This window comes from Pan paniscus, chromosome 9, assembly GCF_029289425.2.
Source record: "Pan paniscus chromosome 9, NHGRI_mPanPan1-v2.0_pri, whole genome shotgun sequence".
Classification (NCBI taxonomy): domain Eukaryota; kingdom Metazoa; phylum Chordata; class Mammalia; order Primates; family Hominidae; genus Pan; species Pan paniscus.
This window is the reverse complement of record NC_073258.2, coordinates 119,636,764-119,664,539: the sequence shown is the minus strand read 5'-3', so window position 1 is coordinate 119,664,539 and position 27,776 is coordinate 119,636,764. Positions and strand designations below refer to the sequence as shown.

Here is a 27,776-nt window from a genome sequence, read left to right as displayed (position 1 = left end):
GGGCACTTTCCTAGCTCTGTCCTTCTCTTTAGAGGCTGGTTCATTCATTTGTGCATTTGTTTGTTCACTTATTCAGCAAGCATTTATTGAGTATCTGCTGTGTCCCAGGCACTGTGGAGCAAAGATACCATATGCCCTTGGGAGCAAAGCAACTGCTTACAGTCTGATGGGAGAGACAACCAAATAATCACACAAACCCATGGTTATAAACCATGGTAATGCTATGAAAGACAGGAGAGTGGAACCCAACCAAATAGGAGAAAATGGAGGTCAGAGAAGGCTTCCCTGGAGAAGGGACAGTAAGCTAACTATGAAAACTGGAATGGAGGTGTTGGGGGGTAGTGCCAAGATCAGTGTGGCTATATGGAATAGTTGTGCAAAGGCCCTGAGGCAAGAGGGAGCCTGGGAAATTGGAGGGAATCTGGTAAGAGCTGAGGAACAGTTACGGGATCAGGCCTGGCCTTGAAGGTCTTTACCCTAAGTACAATGCAAAGATCACTGATCCTTAAAAAGAATATGTTATATACTGCAGAGGACAAAAGTGAAGGAAGGTGGCCACTCCTGCCTTTTTCCCTCAGTACTAGGCTGTTCCACTCTTGGCCCACTCCAACCAGGGTTCTTCTGCTTTCGTTCTCACCTCCTAGAATACTTTTAGCCTGTTCTTCTCTCCTCCTGACCCCAATGCCCCATTCTTGGGTCTCAGCCTGGTGGCCTCGTCTTTGTCTTTTTTTTTTGAGACAGGGTCTCACTCCATCACCCAGGCTGGAGTGCAGTGGTGTGATCTTGGCTCACTGCAACCTCCACCTCCTGGGTTCAAGCGATTCTCATGCGTCAGCCACTGGGATGAGAGCTGGGATGTAGCTGGGGTTATAGGCACCTGCCCGAACACCTGGCTTTTTTTTTTTTTTTTTTTTTTTTTAGTAGAGATGGGGTTTCATCATGTTGGCCAGGCTGGTCTCAAACTCCTGACCTCAAGCCAACTGACTGCCTTGGCCTCCCAAAGTGGTGGGATTACAGGCATGAGCCACTGCACCTGGCCTGTCTTTTCCCAGACAGATCCTCTCCTCTTTTCCCTAGCACTTCCCTTGCTCTGCCTGCCCCCCACCCCCACCCCCAGGCCTCCAGGCCTCCACATGGGGCACCAGCCCCAGCTTCTGCCCTGACCTGCACCCCTGGTTGAGTGGCCCACTGTGTACTGTGGATGCTGCCAAACCCACAGCCCTGGTGTGTCTCTGAGAACTCTGACTGCTGAGCTCTTACTGGCCCCTGCCTGCCTCATGGGAAAAGCAACTCTGGGCTGTGGGGCAGGGAGGGGACCAGGAGCACCTGCAGCTTGGACATAGATTCCACAGGTTTGAGCCAAGGTAGAGCCCACTAAAGGGAAACACATGTGGCAGATGCAGCCTCAGCCTTTATTATAGGGACTTAGTTCACTGAAGGATGGGGGAATTGTTATGGGGGTGTTTAAAGTGGTAAAATGGGAGGAAAGTCAACTCTGACAGGAGTGGGGTGAGAGGAATAACGGAGTGTTGGAAGGTGAGGCACTGGGGGCAAGGAGAGGGACAGAGGGAGGAGAGGGCTCTAGGGGAGAGGAGGGCAGGAGGAGGAGGCGAGGGCACCAAGGGAGCCATAGGCCTGGGGCCTGGGAGCAGGTGGGCTGGGGAGCTGGACGGTGCCCTGGGCTTCCTGGAGAAGCTGCTGCTCCGGGCAGACCTCCTCACTTGCGGGAGCCCAGTGCCAGGGCAATGATGAAGCCCAGCACCAGCAGGAACATGGCGACAGAGAGCAGCACTGTGATGACCACCATGCCCCCTGTGCGGGCCATACCCAGCCCAATGGATTCCACCTTCCTTCCTGTCAAAAGAGAGAGAGGGGAGACCACTGTGGGCGGGAGAGACCCCCAGCCTGCCTGAGGCTCACGGCCTCACACTCATCCAGCCAACAGACTGCCCAACCAGCCAGCCAGCCAGCCAGCCAGCCAGCCAGCCAACCAGCCAACCAACCAACCAACCAACCAACCAACCAACCAACCAGCTGATGGATCCAAACACCCATCACATAGACATTTATGAAGCATCTCCTATGTCAGCCGCTGAGGAAAAGTTAAGAGGACACAGTCCCTGCCCACGAGGAACCTTTAGCTGAGTGTGCAGTAGCCATGCCGAAGGTTCCGTGCTAGGATAGAGGTAAGCAGGGGCCCCGAGGGCGCACGAGGAGGCACAGGCAACCCAGACTGGGGATGAGGCAGGAATGGTCAGGGAAGCGTTTGTGGCCGCTGAGATGGGAAAGGGAGGCGGGAGTGTTACTTACGAGGGAGTGTGGACATTGGGATCTCTCTGCTGGACTCAGTGGCTGTCCCCTTCTTCACTAGGTAGGAAATGCTTTTGTGGTTTGGGAGAGAGTAGAGAACCCTCAGTGAGTATCTGGGACTTACAGGAAGAGGGGCTCCAGCCTGGGCCACCTACCCTCACAGCTGTGTCTCCCCTATGTGCACTCCTCCAAGAGGCCCAGCTTTCACCCCCTTTTGCTGTGCCCTCACCCTCTCCTCATGCCCACCAGATCTCCCCCACACTAGCTTCTCTCTCTTCCTGCACCCCCTTCCCTAGGTGCCTCAGGCTGGACCCAGTACCTACTAGAATTTGGTTCCTGGCACGAGGTTTGTCACCTGGTATGCACTGAGCCGAGTGACTGTGAAGCCAGCACCACTGTCCACCACACTCACCAGTTCCCTGCGCCCACGGCACGGAGGCACCACAAAGCTGGACGTCACCACTGGGCAGAAGTTGGGGGAGGGGAAGACTGGGTCAAGTTTCTGGAGGCCCCAAGGAGAAGGGGCAGCTTTTAGAGTGTGGGTACCCCAGGAGACGGGTGGACAGGAAGGCATGAATGGGGAAAGGGGTGCAGAGGGTGTCGCAGGAAGGGGTCTTTGGGGACTAGAGGGATGCCTTGGGAGAAGGTAGCAGACCTTTGCTGTCATTGGCTCTCCGGACCATCAGTGTGGCATTGCCTCCTGTGAGGTGACAGGGGGGCAAGGCAACCAGCAGGCTCTCCGTTAGCGCCGGGGACAGCAGACCAGAGAGGCTGGAGATGTTGAAGTCTGATGGGAGGCAGGAGGGAGCTCCGATGGGGACTGACCCCTCCTGGCCAACAGATCTGGCCCGGTCCCACTGGAGCCATCTCCCTTTCCACTCTGTGAACCCTGGGCAGAACAGCCAGGCCTGTGCCGGTATGACCACCAGGTGGCAGGCTTGGGCTGCAGAAGCTGCACCCTCCACCAAGCGGTCCCCAGAGCCAGATCCTGGATGCCAGGAGTCAGGCAGCGCCCAACCTCACCCCTCCCCGCAGCCTCGGATCCTTGCCCACACCTCTCTGCCTCCTAGGTCTGGAGGAGGATCAGGAGTGTGCCCTGAGCCCAGTGTCTGATACCCAGTCACTGCCATCACCAGCCCTGACTCCCAACTGTCCAGACCTTTCTTTGAGAGCCCTGGAAGGTGCAGTGCTCCCTGTCCAGGCCCCCAGCCCCCTTCCCACCCCTGCAGAGATGGAAGAGACCTGCAGCCCCTGGGGACAGCACAGCCAGCAGAATCAGGATCAAGGGCAAGGTCCAGATGGGCAGAAGGGGTGCCATGCTGGGCTGGGAGGTGGAATAGGTGCTGGCAGGCTGGGGTTCCTGAGGCGAGTGAGGCCCTGCCCCTGGGGTGGCTGATTTTGTCCTGGGGGTGGGAGGGGCTGGAGGGGAATCCAGTCCAACCTGCCCCTTGGGCCCTATAGCCTCAAAGGGGTGGGGAGAGCAGACAGGTTTTTCAGGATGGGGAGCTGGCCCTCAGGCCAGGAGGGGGGATGCCCTGGCTGGGTCTTGATGGTGTAACTAAGGTGGGGAAAGAAATCACCCCTTCTTCTGGGACTCCCGTGCATAAGGCAGTGTTCCTGTGTGCACGGGCATCTGGAGACTGGCCAGTCCTTGGAGGACTGCTCCCCCGATGTGGTGGGGGTCTTTCCCCCACCCCTCAGAAGGGTGATGAGTTTGGAAGTTGCCCTGATATGTAGGAAGAGAATACTCCAAGGGGCTACTGAAAGGGCCTTGAGTGGGTAAGAATGGGAGAGAAACATTCTGGTGGGGAGGGGCAGCAGACCGAGGGTTTCAATTCTTGGAGTGCACTGAGGCTTAGGTACTGCTGCTCTGGGAGAGGCAGGGGCTGTGGGGGCCAGGGAGCACATGTGGTTTCAGATTCCTCTGGAGGGTGGGGATGAAGGTGGCCATGGAAGACTTCTGGAGAGACCAGAGAGACAGACATTGACCCTGGCCAGCAGGGGTTGGGGGTGGGCACAGTCAGCCTTGGGCAGCAACCATTTGTTGAACTGAGAATGAAGAAAAGAGACCTCGTAAGATAACATGAAAAAGAGACAGAACTTCCCTGACTGCCTCCTCCAGCCCTGGGCTACATCAGAAAGAAGCAGAGGAGTTCTGAGCAGAGGGAGAGGAGAGGAGGCAGGACTTCTGGGCCCTGGGCAGGGGTTCTGTGTGCTCCATTGTAGCCCTACAGCCATCCTGGGTGGTAGATGGTACTGGCTTCCTTTTGTAGTAGAACTGAGGCCAGGCACAGTGGCTCATGCCTGTAATCTCAACACTTTGGGAGGCCAAGGTGGGAGGATCACTCGAGGCCAGGAGTTCAAGACCAGCCTAGGCAACACAGAGAGACTGATCTCTATTAAAATAGAAAAGAGATCAGCCGGGCGTGGTGGCTCATGCCTGTAATCCCAGCACTTTGGGAGGCCGAGGTGGGCGGATCACCTGAGGTCAGGAGTTCAAGATCAGCCTGGCCAATATGGCGAAACACCGTCTCTACTAAAAATACAAAAACTAACACGGTGGTGTGTGCCTGTAATCCCAGCTACTCGGGAGGCTGAGACAGGAGAAACACTTGAACCCAGGAGGTGGAGGTTGCAGTGAGCCGAGATTGTGCCACTGCACTCCAGCCTGGGCAGCTGAGTGAAACTCTGTCTCAGAAAATTGAGAGAGAGAGAGAGAGAAGTGGAAACTGAGACTCAGACACATAGAGTTACTTGTGGAAAGTGGAATACTTTGTCGGGAGAGGCTGTAGAACTTCCAGAAGCCTGAGAGCTGTACAGAGACTGTTGCTGTATATCTGTTTGCTCCACGAACTATTCTATCTTCCTCAGTCCCAGGGAAGCTTAGGGTCCTGGTAGGAATGTGAGGGAGGTTGTGTCCTTACCGCCAAGGTGGGAAGGGTAGGCTCAAAGTTTGGGGTGAGTGGAGAATGACAGTAAAGGAAGAACTCATGGGCCTAAGCAGAGAGTAGGAGGGTCTTACGCCAGTGCATCTCCAAATTTAATATGCGTATGAATTACCAGGGATCTTGTTAAGATGCAGCTTCTCATGCAGTCATGCAGTGGGTCTGGGGTGAAGCCTGAAATTCTGCATTTTTTTTTTTTTTTTGAGACAGAGTCTCGCTGTGTCACCCAGGCTGGAGTGCAGTGGCGTGATCTCGGCTCACTGCAACCTCTGCCTCCCAGGTTCAAACGATTCTCCTGCCTCAGCCTCCTGAGTAACTGGGATTATAGGCATGTGCCACCACTCCCAGCTAATTTTTGTATTTTTAGTAGAGATGAGGTTTCACCATGTTGGCCAGGCTGGTCTCAAACTCCTGACCACAAGTGATCCACCCGCCTTGGCCTCCCAGAGTGTTGGGATTACAGGTGTGAGCCACCGTGCCCAATCAATTCTGCATTTCTAGTGACTTCCCCGTAACACCGATGATGCCGGTCTGAAAGGCCCACACTTGGAGTTGCCAGCTGCTCTGTATTGGTAAACAGCATCCCCACCCCCAGCTGGATCCTCTTCCACGGACATCAGGGATCAGGGCAGGTGTTCCTTCCCAATCTGCCCGAACAGGCTGCTTTTGGGTGAAGAATTTGGTTCTGTTTTTCCTGCACCTTGGCTTTTGATTCCACCACCACTGCACAAACGGAAAGAGGATCTCTTGCACATTAAGGACAACTTGGGAGAGAGGGGACAGATTAAATGATGGAATGCCAGGGTGAGGGGATCTTCCTGGTACTCCTCAAAACCTGTCACCCACCAGTAAGTTGTTTACACTTGAACTTGGGAGGTCTTTCTGCTCATTCACAACCCAGAAGCAGAAAGAAGAGGTTGGGTTTATTGCAGGGTGGGTTGAGTTGGGTCCACTCTTAAGCCCCCATCCCCATCTAAAATTATGAGTGGGACAGAGTGGAGTAGGGGAGGGCAGATCTCTGATCAGATTTTAAAGGGATAAGAGGGCCCTGTGCCTTTAAGCTCTCCCTTCTCCCTCCAATCCCCCCACCACCTTCCCCACCCCAGCCCTCCCCAGGTTTCTGGAGGAGCGGGGAGTTGCGTCTTCTCCCTGCCCTGCCGAGCTGCTCACTGGCTGCTCTGGAGGCTGTGCTTTGCGGTCTCCATGGAAACCATTAGTTGCTAAGCAACTGGAGCATCATCTGTGCTGAGCTCTCGCATCTAATTATCCCATCACAGCGGCCGAGAAGGGTTTGGGGAGCTGAGAGGAGGGGGAGGCCAAGCACAGGAGCAAGAGGATAACTCTTTTAGCAGAGCAGATTCATTGACAATGCTGAAGTCAGTTAAAGCCACAGCACCATGTTCCTCTGGAGGATTTCGCAATGGCTTGGAGTAAGGGAACCAGGGCCACATGCCTGAAGTCTCTGTCTTGGACCCACTCTTTCTAGGCTGTCTCCTCCTTGGATTCTTGATTCTAAACTCTCTTGAGTTCCCTCCCCTGCCTCCTTTCTTCCAAATCTCCTATTCAAGCGCTCCTATTGCGTACCAACTATGTCCTTGGAACTGCACTAGCCACCAGGGATATAAAGGTAAGATAAGTTTCTGGCCTCAGGGAGCTCTTAACAGTTCTAGTCTGCTCAGCCTAGAAGACTATCTCCTAAAACAAACTTCTTTCTGGACTGTGGCACCTTTTTTTTTTTTTTTTTTCCACTTGAACTATGGCAGTTCTTCAACCAGGAGAGCTGGGATCAGAACCCAGGTCTGTCTGACATGCCCAGGGTTCTCCTTCCAGAGTGCCACTCTCTGCCTCCCAGTCAATTAGAAAAACATGTCTACTTGGCTGCATGGCCATGTCCGCCTCTGATGGCAGCTACTGTCCTCTTGTTGATGAGATACCATGTAACTTTAGGTGGACTTCAATGTTCTCACATTTAAAATGGAAGACTTGGCCAGGCGCGGTGGCTCACGCCTGTAATCCCAGCAGTTTGGGTGGATTACCTGAGATCAGGAGTTTGAGACCAGCCTGGCCGACATGGTGAAACCCTGTCTCTACTAAAAATACAAAAATCAGCCAGGTGTGGTGATGCATGCCTGTAATCCCAGCTACTTGGGAGGCTGAGGCAGGAGAATCGCTTGAATCCAGGAGGTGGAACTTGCAGTGAGCTGAAATCATGCCACTGCACTCCAGCCTAGGCAACAGAGCGAGACTCCATCTCAATAAAATAAAGTAAAAAATGGAAGACTCACCAGGCACAGTGACACATGCCTGTCATCTCAGCACTTTGGGAGGCTGAAGTAGGAGGATCGCTTGGGACCTGGAGTTTGAGACCAGCCTTGCGACGCAGCAAGGCTCCATCTCTACAAAATTGAAAAAAAAATTATGGCCAGGCGCTGTGGCTCACAGCCTGTAATCCCAGCACTTTGGGAAGCCAAGGTGGGAAGATTGCTTGAGCCCAGGAGTTCAAGACCAGCCTGGGTGATATAGTGACATCTCTTCTCTATTAAAAAAAAAAAAGCCTGGGCATGGTGGCTCACACCTGTAATCCCAGCACTTTGGGAGGCTGAGGCGGGCAGATCATAAAGTCAGGAGTTCGAGACCAGTCTGGCCAACATAGTGAAACCCCGTCTCTACTAAAAATACAAAAAATTAGCAGGTATGGTGGTGTGCGCCTGTAATCCCAGCTACTTGGGAGGCTGAGGCAGGGGAATTGTGTGAACCCGGGAGGCGGAGGTTGCAGTGAGCCGAGGTCCCACCATTGCACTTCAGCCTGGGTGACAGTGCGAGACTCCGTCTCAAAAACAAAAACAAAACAGGCCAGGGTGGTGGCTTACACCTGTAATCCTAGCACTTTCGGAGGCCGTGTTGGGTGGATCACCTGAGGTCAGGAGTTCAAGACCAGCCTGACCAACATGGTGAAATCCCCTCTTTACTAAATACAAAAAAGAATCACTTGAACCCGGGAGATGGAGGTTGCAGTGAACTGAGATCATGCCATTACACTCCAGCACGGGCAGCAAGAGCGAAACTCCATCTCAAAAAACAAACAAACAAACAACAACAACAAAAAAACAATGAGCTGGGCATGGTGGCACATGCCTCCAGTCCCAGCTACTTGGGAGGCTATGGTGGGAGGATGGCTTGAGCCCAGGAGTCTGAGGCTTTGGTGAGCCATGATTGCACCACTGCACTCCAGCCTGGGTGACAGAGCTGGAAATAAAGTATATAAAGAGAAGACTCACTCCTTCCTTACTCAGGAGGTCAAACTATGTGACAGGTGTAAAAATGGTTTAAAATAAAGGTGTGGAAGAAATGCTGGAGATCATTGTCATAATCCTAGGAACAGCCAGGGATGGGGGAGTCCTGGAGGATTGGATTTGGAGGTAAGATGCGGTGCTCACCAAATGTTGGTCCATTGGGAAGTGGTGGCACCTCTATCCTTGAGACCTGAGGCTGGAAAATGCTGTGAGGATGAGAAAATACCAGTCATTCAGGGTTGGAGGAGACCTGAATGCTCCATTTTAAAATATGTAGCCGCCCTGCATGGTGGCTCACGCCTGTAACCCCAACACTCTGGGAGACCGAGGAGGGTGGATCACCTGAGATTGGGAGTTCGAGACCAGCCTGACCAACATGGAGAAACCCTGTCTCTACTAAAAATACAAAATTAGCCAGGCGTGGTGGCTCATGCCTGTAATCCCAGCTACTTGGAAGGCTGAAGCAGGAGAATCGCTTGAACCCGGGAGGCGGAGATTGCGCCATTGCACTCCAATCTGGGCAACAAGAGTGAAACTCTGTCTCAAAAAAAAAAAAAAAAAAAAGTAGCCTCTGATACAACCACTTACCCCAAATCTTCTTCCAGCTTTGTGACTTTTGCCAAGTTACATACCTCACTAACTGCTCTGAGCTCCAGCTTCCTCTGCTGTAAAAAGGGTAAAAAACCAGGCCAGGCATGGTAGCTCATGCCTGTAACCCCAGCACTTTGGGAGGCTGAGATGGGCAGATCACGAGGTCAGGAGTTCGAGATCAGCCTGGCCAACATGGTGAAATGCCGTCTCTACTAAAAATACAAAAAATTAGCTGGGCATGGTGGCAGGTGCCTGTAATCCCAGCTACTCGGGAGGCTGAAGCAGGAGAATTGCTTGAACCTGGGAGGCAGTGGTTGCAGTGAGCCGAGACCACACCACTGCACTCCAGCCTGGGCAACAGAGCCAGACTCCGTCTCAAAAAAAAAAAAAAAAAAAAATTAAAGGGTATAAAACCTGTCTCACAACCATCTGATCTTTGACAAACCTGACAAAAACAAGAAATGGGGAAAGGATTCCCTATTTGATAAATGGTGCTGGGAAAACTGGCTAGCCATATGTAGAAAGCTGAAACTGGATCCCTTCCTTACACCTTATACAAAAATTAATTCAAGATGGATTAAAGACTTAAATGTTAGATCTAAAACTATAAAAACCCTAGAAGAAAACCTAGACAATACCATTCAGGACATAGGCATGGGCAAGGACTTCATGACTAAAACACCAAAAGCAATGGCAACAAAAGTCAAAATAGACAAATGGGATCTAATTAAACTAAAGAGCTTCTGCACAGCAAAGAAGCTACCATCAGAGTGAACAGGCAACCTACAGAATGGGAGAAAATTTTTGCAATCTACCCATCTGACAAAGGGCTAATATCCAGAATCTAAAAAGAACTTAAACAAATTTACAAGAAAAAAACCCCATCAAAAAGTGGGCAAAGGATATGAACAGACACTTGTCAAAAGAAGACATTTATGTAGCCAACAGACACATGAAAAAATGCTCATCATCACTGGTCATCAGAAACATGCAAATCAAAACCACAACGAGATACCATCTCACACCAGTTAGAATGGCGGTCATTAAAAAGTCAGGAAACAACAGGTGCTGGAGAGGATGTGGAGAAATAGGAACACTTTTACATTGTTGGTGGGACTGTAAACTAGTTCAACCATTGTGGAGGTCAGTGTGGCGATTCCTCAAGGATCTAGAACTAGAAATACCATTTGACCCAGCCATCCCATTACTGGGTATATACCCAAAGGATTATAAATCATGCTACTATAAAGACACATGCACACATATGTTTATTGCGGCACTATTCACAATAGCAAAGACTTGGAACCAACCCAAATGTCCATCAATTATAGACTGGATTAAGAAAATGTGGCACATATACACTATGGAATACTATGCAGCCATAAAAAGGATGAGTTCACATCCTTTGCAGGGACATGGGTGAAGCTGGAAACCATCATTCTGAGCAAACTATCACAAGGACAGAAAACCAAACACCACATGTTCTCACTTATAGGTGGGAATTGAACAATGAGAACACTTGGACACAGGGCAGGGAACATCACATATAGGGGCCTGTCATGGGGTGGGGGGCAGGGGGAGGGATAGCATTAGGAGAAATACCTAATGTAAATGAACCTAATGAGTTAATGGGCGCAGCAAACCAACATGGCACATGTATACGTATGTAATAAACCTGCACGTTGTGCACAACTACCCTAGAACTTAAAGTATAATAATAAAATTAAATAAATAAAATTTAAAAACCTGTCTCGTTTGGATATTGTGACTCTCCCTAAGGCAATTTTTTTTTTTTTTTTTTTTTTTTTGAGATGGAGTTTTGCTCTGACGCCCAGGCTGGAATGCACTGGCATGACTTGGCTCACTGCAGCCTCTGCCTCCCAGGTTCAAGCAATTCTCCCACCTCAGCCTCTTGAGTATCTGGGATTACAGGCACATGCCACCACGCCCAGCTAGTTTTTTGTATTTTTAGTAGAGACAGGGTTTCGCCACGTTGGCCAGGCTGGTTTTGAACTCCTGGCCTCAAGTGATCTGCCTGCCTCAGCCTCCCAAAGTACTGGGATTACAGGCATGAGCCAATGTGCCCGCCCCTCAAACGAATTTATTTATGAGTGCCTAGCACAGTATCTGGCTCAATAAATATTAATGTAAGTAATTCACTTTATCTTTTTATTAACCTTCATTACAGAAGAAGACTAGAGACAATAAATGACTTTCCCAAGGTCACAGGGAATGAAGTTGGATATGATTCACAATTTGTTTTTCCAGCTGTGTTACTGATGCAGAGGGAGCTATCTGGACAGGGAAAGGTAGTCCGAGGGGAAAAGTGACTGAGCTGTGGACCTGCTGTTCCTGTGTGCCAAGCATGCCACAGGGGTACCAGGCACACAAGGACTGCCCGGTCATTTGTTCACTCATCACACATTTGTTGAGCAATTCCTCTATGGTGGGTACTGTATTAGGGTCTGAGATACAGAGAGGACAAGACACAGTTTCTGCTCTCAAAACTTGCTGGGCTTTGAAGAATGAATCAGAGTTAGCCTGGTTGAGATAAGTGGAAGGGCATATTCCAAAAAGAGGGAGCAGCCTATGAAAAGGCTCAGGGATGTGAATTATGCTGACACCCTCTGGGAACTGCAAACGATACATCTTGGCTGGAGAGAAGTATTCAAAGATGGGCATGGTGGGAGCTACAGCCACTGGCTTTGTATCCCACGCTAAGGAGCGTGTTTCTTAGCAAGCCTTAGAGGAGTTTAAAATGTGTAAAGATCATTCTGGCAACAGTGTGGAGAATGGATTGGCAGCAGGTAAGACATAAAGCAGGGAAACTAAGTGAGAAACAAAATGATCCAGGTGAAAAAGTTCATGGCCAAGCAATGAACATGGGAGTGGCGAGAAGCAGACAGACTGCAGTGATTTTAGGGAAAGATTGACTGGAATCAGTGACTGACTGCAGAGTAATTTTAGGATGGAAGAATCAAGAACAATTTCCAGATGTATGGCTTGGAGCAGATTTGAAGGGAGGACTGGGGAGAAGAAAGTTCACTTGTGGGCTGGGCACAGTGGCTCACACCTGTAATCCCAGCACTTTGGGAGGCAGAGGCGGGTGGATCACTTGAGGTCAGGAGTTCCAGACCAGCCTGACCAACATGGTGAAACCTCGTCTCTACTAAAAATACAAAAATTAGCCAGGCATGCTGGCACGTGCCTGTAATCCCAGCTACTTGAGAGGCTGAGGCAGGAGAATTGCTTGAACCTGGGAGGCGGAGGTTGCAGTGAGCAGAGATCGCGCCACTGCACTCCAGCCTGGGCAAAGAAGCGAGACTCCATCTCAAAATAATAATAATAATGATAATAATAATAATAAATAAATAAATAAATAAAAAGAAAAAGAAAAAAATAAAGTTCACTTGTGGATCTGATAAGTCTGAGGTATTGTGGCTGCCAGCTTCCCACATGGCTCTGAATGATCCCTGCTTCCTTGTATTTGTGTCCTCATATGGTCCCCTCCCACATCACATCAGGATTGGTTTGTGTGGCCAATAAATACAACAGAAGTGATGACACATCACTTCTGAGGCTAGGTAGGGTGCCTTCCTCCTCATCCTCTCTTGGGGTGCTCACTCTGGAGGATGTTGGAGCTCCTCTGTGGGGAGGTCTGTGTGGCAAGGGACTGAGACCTCCTGCCAAAGACCTATGAGGTTGTGAGACTTCCAGGCAGTAGGTATGGGAATGAGCAAGATTGGAGACAGATCCTCCAGCCCAGTCAAGCCTTCAGATGACTGTGGCCCACGTCGATATCTTCACTGCAGCTTCCCAAAACACTCTGAGCCCAAACCACCCAGGTAGGTCTCTCCCAAACTCCTGACTCTCAGGATAATTTTTTTTTTTTTTTTTGAGACAGAATCTCGCTCTGTTGCCCAGGCTGGAGTGCAGTGGTATAGTCTTGGCTCACTGCAACCTCCACCTCCTGGGTTCAAGTGATTCTCCTGCCTCAGCCTCCCAAGTAGCTGGGATTACAGGCACCCACCAACACACCTGGCTAATTTTTGTGTTTTTCATAGAGACAGGGTTTCACCATGTTGGTCAGGCTGGTCTCAAACTCCTGACCTCAAGTGATCTGCCTGCCTCAGCCTCCCAAAGTGCTGGGATTACAGGCGTGAGCCACCGCACCTGGCCAAATGTTTATTTTTATAAGCCACTAGATTTGGGGGATAATTTACTATACAGTAAAAAATAATGAATACAAATATCTTGGGCAACTCAACATTGAGCACAGGATTCTGGAACATGGAGGAGAGGTGTGGGATGCAGACAGGGGAGGTGGCACTGGTTAAAATCATGCCTGTGGAAGAGAGTCCTTGAGGGGAGCAGTGGAAGGAGAGTGGGAGAAGGCAGCCAAGGACAGAATTCTGGGAAATAAAGCATTTAAAGGACAGATACAGCAAGACGAGCTGATGAAGGAGGAATGAAAATTATGAGGTAGCCAGATGTAGTGGCACAGGTCTGTACTCCCAGCTTCTCAGGAGACTGAGGCAGGAGGAGCACTTGAGCCCAGGAGTTCAAGGCTGCGGTGAGCTCTGATCATGCCATCACGCTCCAACCTGGATGACAGAAAGAGACCCTGTCTCCAAAAAAGAAAAAGAAAAAGATAAGAGGAAAACCAGGAGGGAGTGGATGGAGAGTTTCAAAAAAGAGGTGTCAAATAGTATGAAGATCAGGATTGAAGGTAAGAACTATTAAAATGTCCACTGGGCCTAGTATCTTGGGGGTTATGCATATAGAGCAGCTGCTTACGGGTGAGGAAGCAGAAGCTGCCTGTAAGAGTGCAGAGGTAGCTGGGAGTTGAGGCACTAGAGTTAGTGTAGACAGCTCTTTGAAGAAGCTTGCCTAGGAAAGGAAAGAGACGGATAACTTGAGGGGAAATTGGAATACAGGAAAGGCTTATCTTTTTAAAAATATATATATTTTATAACTCTTTTCCAGATTTTATTTTCATTGATTTTCTCTATTGATTTCCTGGGTTTTGTTCTGTTTTTTAGAGATGGGAGTCTCACTGTGTTGCCCAGGCTGGACTCAAACTCCTAGGCTCAAGTGATCCTCCTGCCCTAGCCGTCCAAATGTCTGGGACTACTGGCACACCACTGCGTGTTTTATTTTTAAAGTTAAAGATGCAGGAGAGAGATGAGTAAAATTGATTGAGAGACTTCGGAAAGAGGAAGAAATTGGGGTTCAGGTTAGCCTTTGGCCAAAACAGTGACATTTCCAAGCAGAGAGAAGAATGGGGGCAATGATGCAATCATGCAGAAAAATGCTATGCTTTTTGGGGGGTTGGGGTGGAAAAGTCAGGAAGATGGGAGAAATAAAGGAGCTCCCTTCCGGAGGCCTCTGCTTTTTCTGAGAAATAGGAAACTCAGTGGGGAGAAGGGTTTGGAGGCCAGAGAGGAGCAAGAGCTTGAAATAGTTGTTGTTAGGAGGGGATGCAGCTACAAATAGCCTTGAGGAAGCCTGTATTTGATGGTGATGGCCCAGCTGAGCTTGGGGACTACTGGGGCACCAACTGTATTAGGGTTCCCCAGAGAAACAGAGCAAACAGGATGTGTGTGTGTGTGTGTGTGTGTGTTTGTGTGTGTGTATACATATATATGGAGAGAGAGAGAGAAACAGAGAGAGAGAGATTTTAAGGAATTAGCTCACGTGATTGTGGAGGCTTGGCAAGTCCAAAAATGTGATGGGGAGGGCAGCAGGCTAGAGACTCAGGAAAGAGTTGCAGTTCAAGTCCAAAGGCAGTCTGCTGGCAAAATTCCTTGTTTCAGACAGGTGCAGTGGCTTACGCATGTAATCCCAGCACTTTGGGTGGCCGAGGCAGGCGGATCACCTGAGATCAGGAGTTCAAGACCAGCCATGGCCAACATGGTGAAAACCTGTCTCTACTAAAAATACAAAAATTAGCCGGGTGTAGTGGCATGCACCTGTAATCCCAGCTACTCGGGAGACTGAGGCAGGAGAATTGCTTGAACCTGGGAGACAGAGGTTGCAGTGAGTGGAGATTGCGCCATTGCACTACGGCCTGGGCGACAGAGCGAGACTCCATCTCAAAAAAAAAAAAAAATCAGATTCTAGGCTGGCGTGGTGGCTCGTGCCTGTAATCCCAGCACTTTGGGTGGATCCCTTGAGGTCAAGAGTTTGAGACCAGCCTGGCCAATATGGCAAAACCACCTCTACTAAAAATAACGAACGTTAGCCAGGCGTGGTGGCACCTGCCTGTAATCCCAGCTACTCGGGAAGCTGAGCCAGGAGAATTTCTTGAACCTGGGAGGCGGAGGCTGCAGTGAGCTGAGATCATGTCCCTGCAGCCAGGGTGACAGAGTGAGACTTCGTCTCCAAAAAAACCAACCAACCAACCAACCAACAAACAAACAAAAAGAAATCAGATCCTAGGCAAAAGATGATAGAAGAGGAGATTTGGGGAGAGGGCTTTTTTTTTTTTTTTTTTGAGAAAGGGTCTTCTACTGTTGCCCACAATGGAGTTTAGTGACATGATCATAGCTCACTGCAGCTCAAGCTTGGGCTCAAGTGACCCTCCTGTGTCAGCCTCCCAAGTTAGCTGGGACTATAGATGTGCACCATCATGCCTGGCTAATTTTTTAAACTTTTTTTTTTGAGACAGAGTCTTGCTTTGTCGCCCAGGCTAGAGTGCAGTGGCATGATCTCAGCTCACTGCAACCTCCACCTCCCAGGTTCAAGCAATTCTCCTGCCTCAGCCTCCCAAGTAGCTGGGACTACAGGCACACACCACCACACCCAGCTAATTTTTAAAATTTTTTAGTAGAGACGGGGTTTCACCATGTTGGCCAGGCGGGTCTTGAACTCCTGACCTCGTGATCCACCCGCATTCGCCTCCCAAAGTGCTGGGATTACAGGCATGAGCCACCGCGCCCTGCTATTTTTTTTAAACTTTTTATTTGTACAGATGTGGTGTCAATGTGTTTCCCAGGCTGGTATTGAACTCCTGAGCTCAAGAGATCCTTCCGCCTCAGCCTTCCAAAGTGCTGAGATTATAGGCATAGGCTACTGCTCTAGGCAGAGGGCAAAATTGACAGGGTCTAGTGATGGTTTGACAGGGACAGTTGTGTGTGGTTTGGGGAGCAGAGTTAAGGAGGATGCTCCCAGGTCCTGGTTTGGGCAGCAGGGTGGATGACAGAACCGTCAGGGGCTAGAGAACACAGTGGGGGGTGGGAGGGGCAGGCTGTGGCGAGGGGCTGGGTGGAGATATTTGGGTCTTGAACTTGCCAATTTACGTGCCTGAAGGACACCCAGATGGAGGTATGTTGAAGGTGGTTGGATGTGTGGTCTGGAGCACAGGAAAGGTTGTCAGCACAGGCACAACAGCTGAAGCCTTGGAGAGGGGCAAGTGGATGCTGAGTGAGAAGACAAGGTCAAGGACAGAGCCTGGGGAGCCCCAACATTTATGGGCAAAGGAAAAGAGGAGACTGCAAAGGAAACCGAGAAACTTCCCTAAAAGGAAAAAGAATAGCCGGGAGGGAGCAGTATCCCAGGTGCCCAAGGAAGATACTCGTGGGAGGCACAGCGAGCAGCATCAGGACCACAGGGAACCGAAGAGATGTGCGGAAATGTGCTCCTTGGATTTGGCGAGTCGGAGGAGTCACTGGAAATCTCTTCAAACTGGAGGGCATGCGAATCAGAGGGACTAAGCTGGGCAAGAGGATGCTGAAGGACTAAATGGCTGTGTGGAGGGTCTAGGACTCAGTGAAAGGCTAAGAGACCAGAGGGCCTCGGGAGGGCAGGAGGAGGAAAGGGAAGGATCCAACCCCCCCACCCCGCCACCCCATGCACTTCCTTAGATCTTTTTGGCTCCTGCTGGGCCCCCTTCTTAGTTGTCTGAAAGAACCTCTGATGGACACAGGGAAATAGGGTTAGGAGGGCCTCCCTGGGATGCTGGTGGAGGGTGGAGGGTGGAGGGTGGAGGAGAAGATATGAATGAAGCACCAAAGCAAGCCGATTCTGGGACGCCCTTCCCTCCAGGCCTTCGGAGGAAGGAGCCCTATCCTCCTTTGGAGAGGTGGGGCAGAGACCTGGCCTCTCCAGCCCAGTGGCCAAGGGACCCAACAGAATTGTGACCTTTAACCCCTCTTGGAGTCCAGGCATTTCTGACCCCCCACCCACCCCAACAGGGACTTCCAAGTTGGGGTGTGGCTCAGGCTGGTCCCCTGAGAGAACGGTGGGGGATGTTTCATGGTCACCAGAAGGAACAGCCAGGTATGATGGGAAGGGGTGGGAATGCTTTGGAATCCTATCCCATCCTCCTGGGGTTGGGGGGTGGTCTTGGCACAGCTGCCCAGGCCGCAGCCCTGAGCTTGGCCTTCTCCCGCCTCCCCAGGCCCTGTTTGATATGCACATCAGATACTGGTGCCCTTTGCAAAACTCTTATTTGTACAGAAACCTGAGGGAAGATGAAGGAGGGAAACTGCTTCCCTCTCTTTCCTCCCTCCAGCCACTTCCACTTGCAGGGACCTGCAGGGAAATGCCCACCCCCAGCGCTCTCCCTCACCACTCCGAGACTTGCAGCTTCCCCAGCTCCCCACGTGGCCCATGCTGGGAGTTTCTGCTCTGCCGGAAATGGCTGGGCCTTGGAGCTTCCCCGCCCCCCCCCCCCCCCCCCCCGGGGCCTCTCAACCTCAGCCCTTCCTCCCCATTTCCCCAGCCCTGAGCTCAGCGCTGCCCTGCACCTCCTCCCCAGCCTGGAGTCTCGCTGGCTGTGGCATATTTGCCTCAAGCCTCCCCAGTTCCCTTCATCTCCAAGAATGGAGTTAGAGCCTCACCCTAGTCTATCCGCTGAGCAGCTCCCAAGATGCCCACTGTGCCCTGAGGGTGCAGGAGATGGCAGCAGGGGATGGGAAGCAGGCCATGTGAGGCAGGCCAGGGCTAGGAGAAAAAGAATGGGCTTTGGAGCGGATGGGCCAGGATTACATGCCCTCTGCCTGCGGCCTTCCAGCTTGTGTCCTGGACCCGCTTCCTGTCTATGAATGGAGGTGGTAATACCACCCCACAGAGCCCTGGTGGGGACCAAATGAACAAGGAATGAAGTGCCCAACACGCTGCTTGCCACATAGCAAGTAGGTGCTTAAAACAACATCCTCCTCTCCTCCTCGGGGCGCTGATGAAGAGGGTCCATGCAGAGGACTCTCCAAGAGGCTAGGGGCACCCGGTGTGGGGGTGCAGGGCTCTTTTGTATCACTGAGGGGCCTTTGGGGGAGGAGGGGAGGGAATGCTGAGCCCTGGGTCACTCCAGTGCCTCTGCTCACTGCATTCCTTGGCCTGGCCTGGGGAGGACCTCTGGGAAAGGCTTCTCGCAGTGGAAGATCTCGTGGGGAGGGCCTGGTGTGGGGGGGACAGCATCTGGGTTTTGAACACCCCCGGCACATACAGACTCCCCCACCTCATAATCCGATTTATATTCCTACTCCCTCCTCTGGACCCATCACCATGGCAACAGTTTTCTCAGTTGCACTTCATCAGCTTCCCAGCAAATCTTTTCTCCTGCCCCCTCCTTAAGTCTCTTTTTCTCCTCCTCTGTCAGTCGGCCTTTTGAGGTACTCACAGCGCTCCCCTCCCCTTTGTCCCTCAGCTTCTGTTTCTCTCCTGCTCTTCACAAAGGTGTCCCTGCCTGCCTCTGTCCACATCTCTCTCTGTGGCATCCCTCCTGCCTCTCCCTTTTCAAGTGCACGATTGCAGCAACAAACTGGGGTCTGTTGATTAGACAAGAACTTGTGTCCTTTCTGATATCAGGACAGAAAAGCAGAGTCCTGGAGGGTTTCGATTCCAGTGGGCTCTGCACAGATTTCTGTCTGCAGTGATGCAGTGGGTGGGCAGGTGTCAGCTTGGGTTGATCTTTGCAATTCTGACCAGGAGGCAGAGAATGGTGGGGAGGGAAAGCAGTGTGGGGCAGTTTCTTCTCCAGCCCTAAGTCATGGCTCCGGATGTGTCCTACAGGGTCCTGTCCTTGGTTCGCTTCCCAGCTCACCCTCAGAAACCTCACCCAATGCCTGCAGCTACCACTGGCATGCGGTGCTTCCCAGGAACATAACTTTGGCTCTGACTTCTCTTTCTCTGAAGTTCTAATCGAATCGCTTCACCTCCTCACTGGTCATGTCCACTTGGTATCCTACTGCCATGCCTAATGCAGTGACTAACCATGAGCCATCTTCCCCAAGCCATCACCCTCTTCGTACTTCCCTGTCACTACCCAGAGTAAAAACCTTGGTGCTACGTGTGACTCCTCTCTCTGTCATCCTCCACACCTCACTCGAGTCCAAGGTGGATCAATTCTCCTTTGGAAATGTCATTCGGATCTGCTTCCTTCCCTTTGCCATTCCATACATATTATCCTAGACCAAGCCCCAGCCCCAGTGAGTCATCTCAGGCCCTCACAGTAGCCTCAGAGGTGGACTTCCCACTTGGGTTTACCACAAGTGTAGTCCCTCTTCAGAAACCAGACCTGGCCAGGTGCCATGGCTCATGCCTGTAATTCTAGCACTTTGGGAGGCCAAGGCGGGTGGATGACCTGAGGTCAGGACTTCAAGACCAGCCTGGCCAACATGGTGAAACCCCCACTAAAAACACAAAATTACCTGGACATGGTGGCACATGCCTGTAATCCCTGCTATTCAGGAGGCTGAGGCAGGAGAATCACTTGAACCCGGGAGGTGGAGGTTCCAGTGAGCCGAGATCGTGCCACTGCACTCTAGCCTGGGCAATAGAGTGAGACACTACTAGACCTGGGCCTGTCCTGAGCATGACTTTCTTCTCCTCCTCCTCACCCTCTCATTTTTCTTCTTCATTTATTGAGCACCTGTTATGTACTAGGCTTGTCATATATGCTATCTCTTTTAATCTTCACAATAAATCCTAAGGTAGTTGTTATCGCATTTTACAGGAGGAGAAACAGATGCTCAGAGCGGTTAATTTGCCCAAAATTCTACAGCTAATAAGCAATAGAGCTGGAATTGTAGATCAGATCCAGATCTGTTGAGTTCCAGGGTTAGTGTTTTGTTTTTTTTGCTATACCAGATTGTTCCTCGTATCACTCTTCACTCAAAAACCTTCTGAGCCTTTCTATTTTCTTCTTTTGAGGCTCATTTTGATCTGACTCCATCCCACCTACAAAACCATTTATTCTTGCTACTTCTCAGTGTGACATGGATTGGTACCAAGCGGAAGAACATTTGCATACTTTAGGGTTTTGTCTCCATCTCTTTCCTGTTAAATATTTTTATTAACAGCTTATACGAAAATATAGTATCACATTTCACAGATATAACCCTTGAGGGATAGTAAACATTGAAAGATAAGGATCCAAGAATCATCTCCATGTATAGAATGGTTAGGTAAACCTAACAGAATAAAGTGATCAGAGATCTATGTAAGACCTCAGCAATACACAGTGGGCCAGACATGGCTTAGAAGAAGTTCAGGTGAAAAAGAATCCGGGGTTTTAGTAAGTTCAGTCTAAGACATCCGCATTGGTGGGGGAGAGGGGAGAGGGAGAAAGAAAAAGGGACATCAAGCTGGGTGCAGTGGCTCACACCCGTAATCCCAACACTTTGGGAAGCTGAGGCGGGCGGATGACTTGAGGTCAGGAGTTCAAGACCAGCCTGGCCAACATAGTGAAACCCCGTCTCTACTAAAAATATAAAAATTAGCTGAGCGTGGTGGCAGGCGCCTGTAATCCCAGCTACTTGGGAGGCTGCGGCAGGAGAATCGCTTGAACCCGGGAGGCTGAGGTTGTGGTGAGCTGAGACCAACCGTGCCATTGCACTCCAGCCTGGGCAACAAGAGTGAAACTCTGTCTTAAAAAAAAAAAAAGAAAAAGGGACATCAGGCCGGGTGCGGTGTCTCACGCCTGTAATCCCAGCACTTTGGGAGGCTGAGGCGGGTGGATCACCTGAGATCGGGAGTTCGAGACCAGCCTGGCTAACATGGTGAAACCCTGTTTCCACTAAAAATACAAAAAATCAGCCGGGCGTGGTGGCGTGCACCTGCAATCCCAGCTACTTGGGAGGCTGAGGCAGGAGAATCACTTGAACCTGGGAGGTGGAGTTTGCAGTGGAGCCGAGGTCACGCCATTGCACTCCAGCTTGGGGAACAAGAGCAAAACTCTGTCTCAAAAAAAAAAAAAAAAGAAAAAAAGAAAGAAAAAAGAAAAAGGGAAATCAGCATAACATGACTGCCAGGAGCAAATCCAATGTTAAGTCATGTTACTGGAGATATGGTATTTGGAATAAAGGAGAAGACAGATAATCTTGCTTTATTGTAAGTTGGCCAGGTGTTATGATGGGAGCCATTGTTTTGTGACCTGGGAGTGTTTAGGCAAAAGTAAAGAGTGGATCGTGAGGTCAGGAGTTTGAGACCAACCTGGCCAACATGCCGAAACCCTGTCTCTACTATAAATATAAAAATTAGCTGGGCATGGTGGCGGGCGCCTGTAATCCCAGCTACTTGGGAGGGTGACGCAGGAGAATCCCTTGAACCCAGGAAGTGGAGATTGCAGTGAGCTGAGATTGTGCCACAGCACTCCAGCCTGGGCAACAAGAGCAAGACACTGTCTCAGAAAAAAAGAAAAAAAAAAAGAAAGAAAGAAAGAGTAGGGACCACTAAAGCTCAAATACCTGAAGGGCTATCACGGGGAGGAAGAATTAGATTTACAGTGTGCACCCCCAAAAGGTAGTGCACGGACCACCAGGAGATAAGAGATTATCTCAAAATGAAGTTTAGTTCCATGGAGACCACTGGGAGATGAAGTTCAGCTTTGAGGAAGGAAAAACAGATGTCCATAAACGGAGTGAGCTGTCTTGGGAGTAACAGTAAGCTCCCTGTTACTGAAGGTGTTCAAGAAGACGCTGATGGACAGGGGCCGTGGCTCACGCCTGTAATCTCAGCACTTTGGAAGCCCAGGCGGGTGGATCACGAGGTCAAGAGATCAAGACAATCCTGGCCAACATGGTGAAACCTTGTCTCTACTAAAAATACAAAAATTAGCTGGGCATGGTGGCGCACGCCTGTAGTCCCAGCTGCTAGGGAGGCTGAGGCAAGAGAATCGCTTGAACCTGGGAGGTCGAGGTTGCAGTGAGCTGAGACCACCCCACTCCAGCCTGATGACAGAGCAAAACTCCATCTCAAGAAAAAAAAAAAAAAAAAAAAGAAGAAGAAGATGCTAATACACTGCTGGCCAGAGATGTTGGCAGGGAGGTAACCATCAGAAAGAGTTTGAAGGCTGGGTACAGTGGCTCACACCTATAAGCCCAGCACTTTGGGAGGCTGAGGAGGGAGGGTTGCTTGAGCCCAGGAGTTAGAGACAAGCCTGGGCAACATGGCAAAACCCCAGCTCTACAAAAAATACAAAAACTGGCGGGTGTTGTGGTGCGTGCCTGTAGTCCCAGCTACGCAGGAGGCTGAGGTGAGCGGACCACCCAAGCCCAGGAAGGCTGAGGCTGCAGTGAGCCGTGGCGACTGCACTCAGCCTGGGCAACGAAGTGAGACCCTGTTTCAGAAAAAAAAAAAAAAAGAGAGAGAACTTGAACTAGGTAGTTGGTCTTTGAGATTCACTCCCTTCCCATTGACATTAATCCTGCTTTTGCTCTTTCCCTGCCCCTCACCGAGCCCTCTGTGTGCCTCTGTCCCTGGCCTGTCTTTCCAGCTCCAGGTCAGTTTTCTCTTTCTCCACCAGGTCTACCTGAGGATGCAATTTGCACTGACTGCATAAACTTCATATGATTTAATTACTCAGCATCTTTTTTTTTTTTTTTTTTTGAGATGGAGTCTTGCACTGTTTCCCAGGCCGGAGTGCAGTGGCGTGATTTCGGCTCACTGCAATCTTCGCCTCCCTGGTTCAAGCGATTCTCCTGCCTCAGCCTCGCAAGTAGCTGGGATTACAGACGTGCATCACCACGCCAGGCTAATTTTTTTGTATTTTAAGTAGAGATGGGGTTTCACCATGTTGGCCAGGCTGGCCTTGAACTCCTGACCTCAGGTGATTTGCCTGCCTAGGGCTCCCAGAGTGCTGGGATTACAGGTGTGAGCCACCGCGCCTGGCCTATTCAGCATCTTTTATTGTTCTCTCACTGTCCCCATCTTATAAGCCCCTTGAAGGCAGGTACCTGTATTATTTGTACAATGACTAGTAAGGATAAGAACTTGGGGCTGGGCAATATAGTGAGACAACCACCACTGGGGAAAAAAAAAAAAAAAAAAAGCAGCACCCTAGTCCCTGCAGATAAGGCCGATGTATTCCTGAGGTTGTGAGACCCTGCAGGAAGACAGAAGCATTGGGCTTATTCCCTTATCTCAGAGCTATGTCTTTTCTTTCTTTTTTATCTTGAGACAGAGTCTCGCTCTGTAACTCAGGCTGGAGTGCAATGGTGCAATCTTGGCTCACTGCAACCTCTGCCTCCCAGGTTCAGGCGATTCTCCTGCCTCAGCCTCCCAGGTGCATGCCACCATGCCTGGCTAATTTTTGTATTTTTAGTAGAGACAGGGTTTCATCATAATGGCCAGGCTGGTCTCAAACTCCTGACCTCATGATCTACCCGCCGAGGTCTCCCAAAGTGCTGGGATTACAGGCATGAGCCACCGTGCCCGGCAGAGCTATGTCTTTTAAAAACACTTCCTGGTTTGGGATTTCAGAGCTGAGATTACAAATGCCTTAGGAGTTAGAATAGGTTGGCCTGTTTTTGAGATGGAGTCTCATTCTGTAGCCCAGGTTGGAGGGCAGTGGCACGATCTTGGTTCACTGCAACCTCTGCCTCCTGGGTTCAAGTGATTCTCCTGCCTCAGCCTCCTGAGTAGCTGGGACTACAGGCGTGCACCACCACACCCAACTAATTTTTTTTTGGTATTTTTAGTAGAGACAGGGTTTCGCCATGTGGGCCAGAATGGTCTCAATCTCCTGACCTCATGATCTGCCTGCCTCGGCCTCCCAAAGTGCTGGGATTACAGGCATGAGCCACCGCGCCTGCCTAATGTTTGTATTTTTAGTAGAGACGGGGTTTCACCATGTTGGCCAGGCTGGTCTCAAACTCCTGACTTCAAGTGATCCACCCACCTCGGCCTCCCAAAGTGTTGGGATTACAGGCGTAAGCCACTGTGCCCCGCCAGGTTATAGGTCTTGACAGATGGAGAACACAAGGCCCAGGGAAGTGAATCAGTTTGTTTTAAGTCACAGAGCAGGTTTTAGATCTGGCTGGGATTGGGACTGTGCCTGGCCCAGGGCTTTGTCCACAATCCAGGGAAGGCTTTTTAGAATGAGTAAGAGAGCTACATAAATATAAACAGGGTCATGATGAGAGAGAAAAGGAGGGCCTGGGAGATGGCAGGTTCTGAGCACCCCTCCAGGCTCTGGGGGATGTCCAGATAAGGAGGCTGAGCCTGCTTTCCCAGATCGTATGGCCTCACAGGGAAATGAGCCAGACACAGGAAGAAGTCCAATGGAAAGTTGGATCAAGTGCTGCCGTGGTGTCGTGGAAAGAGTCTGGACACGGAATCAGGAGGCTCTTCCAGCTATCAGCACCAGCCCTATGCTTTTAGGCGAGTCCTTTCACCACTCTGGACCTTCACCAAGCAGTTTCCTCACCTGAGAACATTCCCTCTCTCAAAAATAACAGTCCTATAATGCTACATATTAGAGCAGATTAATGCAGTAACTAAATATATTGTGGGCATGCTCTCCCCTCCAGCACAATCTCGGAAAGCCTCTTGCCTTCCATTAGCAGCAAGAATGAAATGTTCCCAGGATGCAGAACTGCCAGACCAAGGGGGCAGTGGGCGAGACACAGGTGACTGACCAACTGGCTTTCTCTGAGGTCCTGCCTATGACAGCTTCTCCTGGGTTTATGAGCTCTGGTAGCCCCACGCAGATGAGAGCTAAGAGAGGGTTTTTCTCTCAACAAGCCAACTATTTAATCGCTATCTATAGGATAAAGAAGGGCATGAAGATAAAGGCACCTAAGCCTCTTGTTTTACACTTGAAGAAGCTGCAACTCAGAGACAGGAAGTGACTAGGCCAACGTCTTGTACTTTGGACTCTCAGAACAAAGTTCTTTTGGGACTTGGAGAATTAGAAATGGGTTGTTTGGGGCCGGGCGCGGTGGCTCACGCCTGTAATCCCAGCACTTTGGGAGGCCGAGGCGGGCGGATCACAAGGTCAGGAGTTCAAGACCATCCTGCCTAAAACGGTGAAACCTCGTCTCTACTAAAAATACAAAAAATATTAGTTAGCCGGGTGTGGTGGTGGGCGCTTGTAATCCCAGCTACTCGGGAGGCTGAGGCAGGTGAATGGCGTGAACCCAGGAGGTGGAGCTTGAAGTAAGCCGAGACCGCGCCACTGCACTCCAACCTGGGTGACAGAGCGAGACTCCATCTCAAAAAAAAAAACAAAAAACAAAAAACAAAAAACCAGAAATGGGTTGTTTGGGTCAGGCATGGTGGCTCATGCCTGTAATCCCAGCACTTTGGGAGGCTGAGGTGGGCGGATCACAAGGTCAAGAGTTTGAGACTAGCCTGGCCAACATGGTGAAACCCCATCACAACTAGTAATACAAAAATTAGCCAGGCGTAGTGGCACATGCCTGTAATCCCAGCCACCAGCTACCAGCTACTTGGGAGGCTGAGGCAGGAGAATTGCTTGAACCTGGGAGGCAGGGGTTGCAGTGAGCAGAGATCACGCCACCGCACTCCAGCCTGGACGATAGAGCAAGACTCTGTCTCGGAAAAAAACAACAAAAAAAGCGTTGTTTGGGAACGCCGCCTTAGAGGCCTCTCATAACAACTGGTGGAGAGCCTTTGGTGGGATGCTATTTTTTTTTTTTTTGAGACAGGGTCTAACTCCAATTGCCCAGGCTGGAGTGCAGTGGCACGATCTCGGCTCACTGCAGCCTCGACCACCCCTGACTCAGGTGATTCTCCCACCTCAGCCTCCCAAGTAGCTGGGACTACAGGAATGCGCCACCATGCCTGGCTAATTTTTTTTTTTTTTTTTTTGTACTTTCAGTAGAGACAGAGTTTTGCCATGTTGCCCAGGCTGATTTTGAACTCCCGGACTCAAGCAATCCACCCACCTCAGCCTCTCAAAGTGCTGGGATTACAGGCATGAGCCTCCACACCCAGCCTCCTATTCTATCTTTAGAGCTCTAGTGAGATGTACTGTTTGCCTGGACAGAACCATACCTGATGCTGGAAGTTCCAGCTCAGACAGTTGGTCCCTGCAGGAAGCTTCCCCAAACTCTCAAGTCTGGGATTGGTGTCCACTTCCCCTAAATGTGCCCACACTGAATTGAAATCACTCACTCACTTGTTGTCTGACCCCCACTAGGCTGCAGGCTGTGTGAGGAAAAGGACAAACATCTATGTCACCAACATGTACCAACCTAGTGTCTTGTCAAGTGCCAGGCACATAGCAGGTCCTCACTAAATATCTGTTGGATGAATAAGTAGGTGGGGTTGGTCAGAGAAGGATTCCTGAAGGAAAAGACTTTTTTTGTTTGTTTGTTTGTTTTAAGAGACAAGGTCTCATCTGGTTTGAGTTGGTGTTTGAAAAAATAAATAAAGAGACAGGGTGTCCTGGTGTTGTCAGGCTTGTGTGCCCAATCCCACCATGATCAGCACCAGAGTTTCAATCTGTTCCATTCTGACCTGGGCCAGCTCACCCTTCCTTAGTCAACCTGGCGGTCCCCCACTCCTAGGAGGTCACCATATCGATGCTGAACTTGGTGTGGACACCCATCAGCATAATGCATTGCAGCCCAGAACTCCTGGGGTCAAGTGATCCTCCTGCCTGCTAGCTGGGACTACAGGGCTTGCCACCGAGCTGAGAGAAAAGGCAACTATTGAGGTATCACAGGGTACAAGGAGGACAGAATTGTCCCCAATTGGGTGAACTGCCCATGCAAAAAGAAGTCTTGAAAGGAAAGTAGTGGGAAATAAGGACAGGGAGAAAAGTAAGGCAATTGAAGGGGAGGGGGGGAAGGAGCCCTTCAAGATGATTGGCTTTGCTAATCAGGGAGGGCTTTGGGTAGATGGGAGGAAGGGTCTCAGCCATGCTGGGGATAAGAACACCTGGAATCCCTCAAGTGGAGTCTTTTTACAGGGAGGGACCTAGAAAGCAGCTTGGCTGGAGGGGAGAGAAGCTGAAGGGGGTTGGGGTAGCTGGTAGGAGCTTTGAAGCCTGGCTGGTTTGTATTTGATGCTGGGGTCTGGAGGGAATGGGTGCTCTGGGAAGGCCTGAGGCACGGAAGGAAAAGGTAGGAGCAACTTCCTCCTACAGACCCTCTCTATTAGATGGAGACCCTGGGAGGACAGGGCCTGTATCTTCTGTTTTTTTCCTACCCTCCTCCAGGTGTTTGGGACCCACAAGTAGAGCCCCTAGGGCAAGGATCTGGAAGTGGCTGAGGCAGCCTACTGAGCGGGATGGTGTGGCAGGGACTGTGGGAGCTCCCTCCTTCCATCAGCCTTCCCAGAACGATCTCCTTCCCTAGGAAGGTGCTGTTCCCGCAAGAGGCACACTCTACCGTCGTCGCCAGTGTTCTTCTTCCGCGAATCCCCATGTGAGCGTATTTTTTCCAGC

The 27,776-nt window shown here is 50.6% G+C and overlaps 1 protein-coding gene across 1 annotated transcript; it reads right to left on the bottom strand.

The window, feature by feature from the left end:
• Positions 1–178: 178 nt before the first annotated feature.
• On the bottom strand, positions 179–27,756 carry UPK2 (uroplakin 2). Its single transcript, XM_063608329.1, has 5 exons — positions 27,612–27,756; positions 2,966–3,097; positions 2,634–2,772; positions 2,311–2,381; positions 179–1,854 (listed from the first exon to the last, which is right to left on the bottom strand). Exons 1-5 carry the CDS (start codon positions 27,754–27,756, stop codon positions 1,718–1,720), a joined length of 624 nt encoding a protein of 207 aa, XP_063464399.1. The 3' UTR covers positions 179–1,717.
• Positions 27,757–27,776: the final 20 nt, after the last annotated feature.

Bases quoted from the DNA above. Each gene is read 5' to 3' on its own strand.
- UPK2 (XM_063608329.1), bottom strand. From the start codon at position 27,756: ATGGGGATTCGCGGAAGAAGAACACTGGCGACGACGGTAGAGTGTGCC. The intron at 2,773-2,965 runs GTCTGCTACCTT...ACTTCTGCCCAG, and splicing joins GAGAGCCAATGACAGCAAAG to TGGTGACGTCCAGCTTTGTG. The intron at 1,855-2,310 runs GTAAGTAACACT...CTCTTTTGACAG, and splicing joins CCCAATGTCCACACTCCCTC to GAAGGAAGGTGGAATCCATT.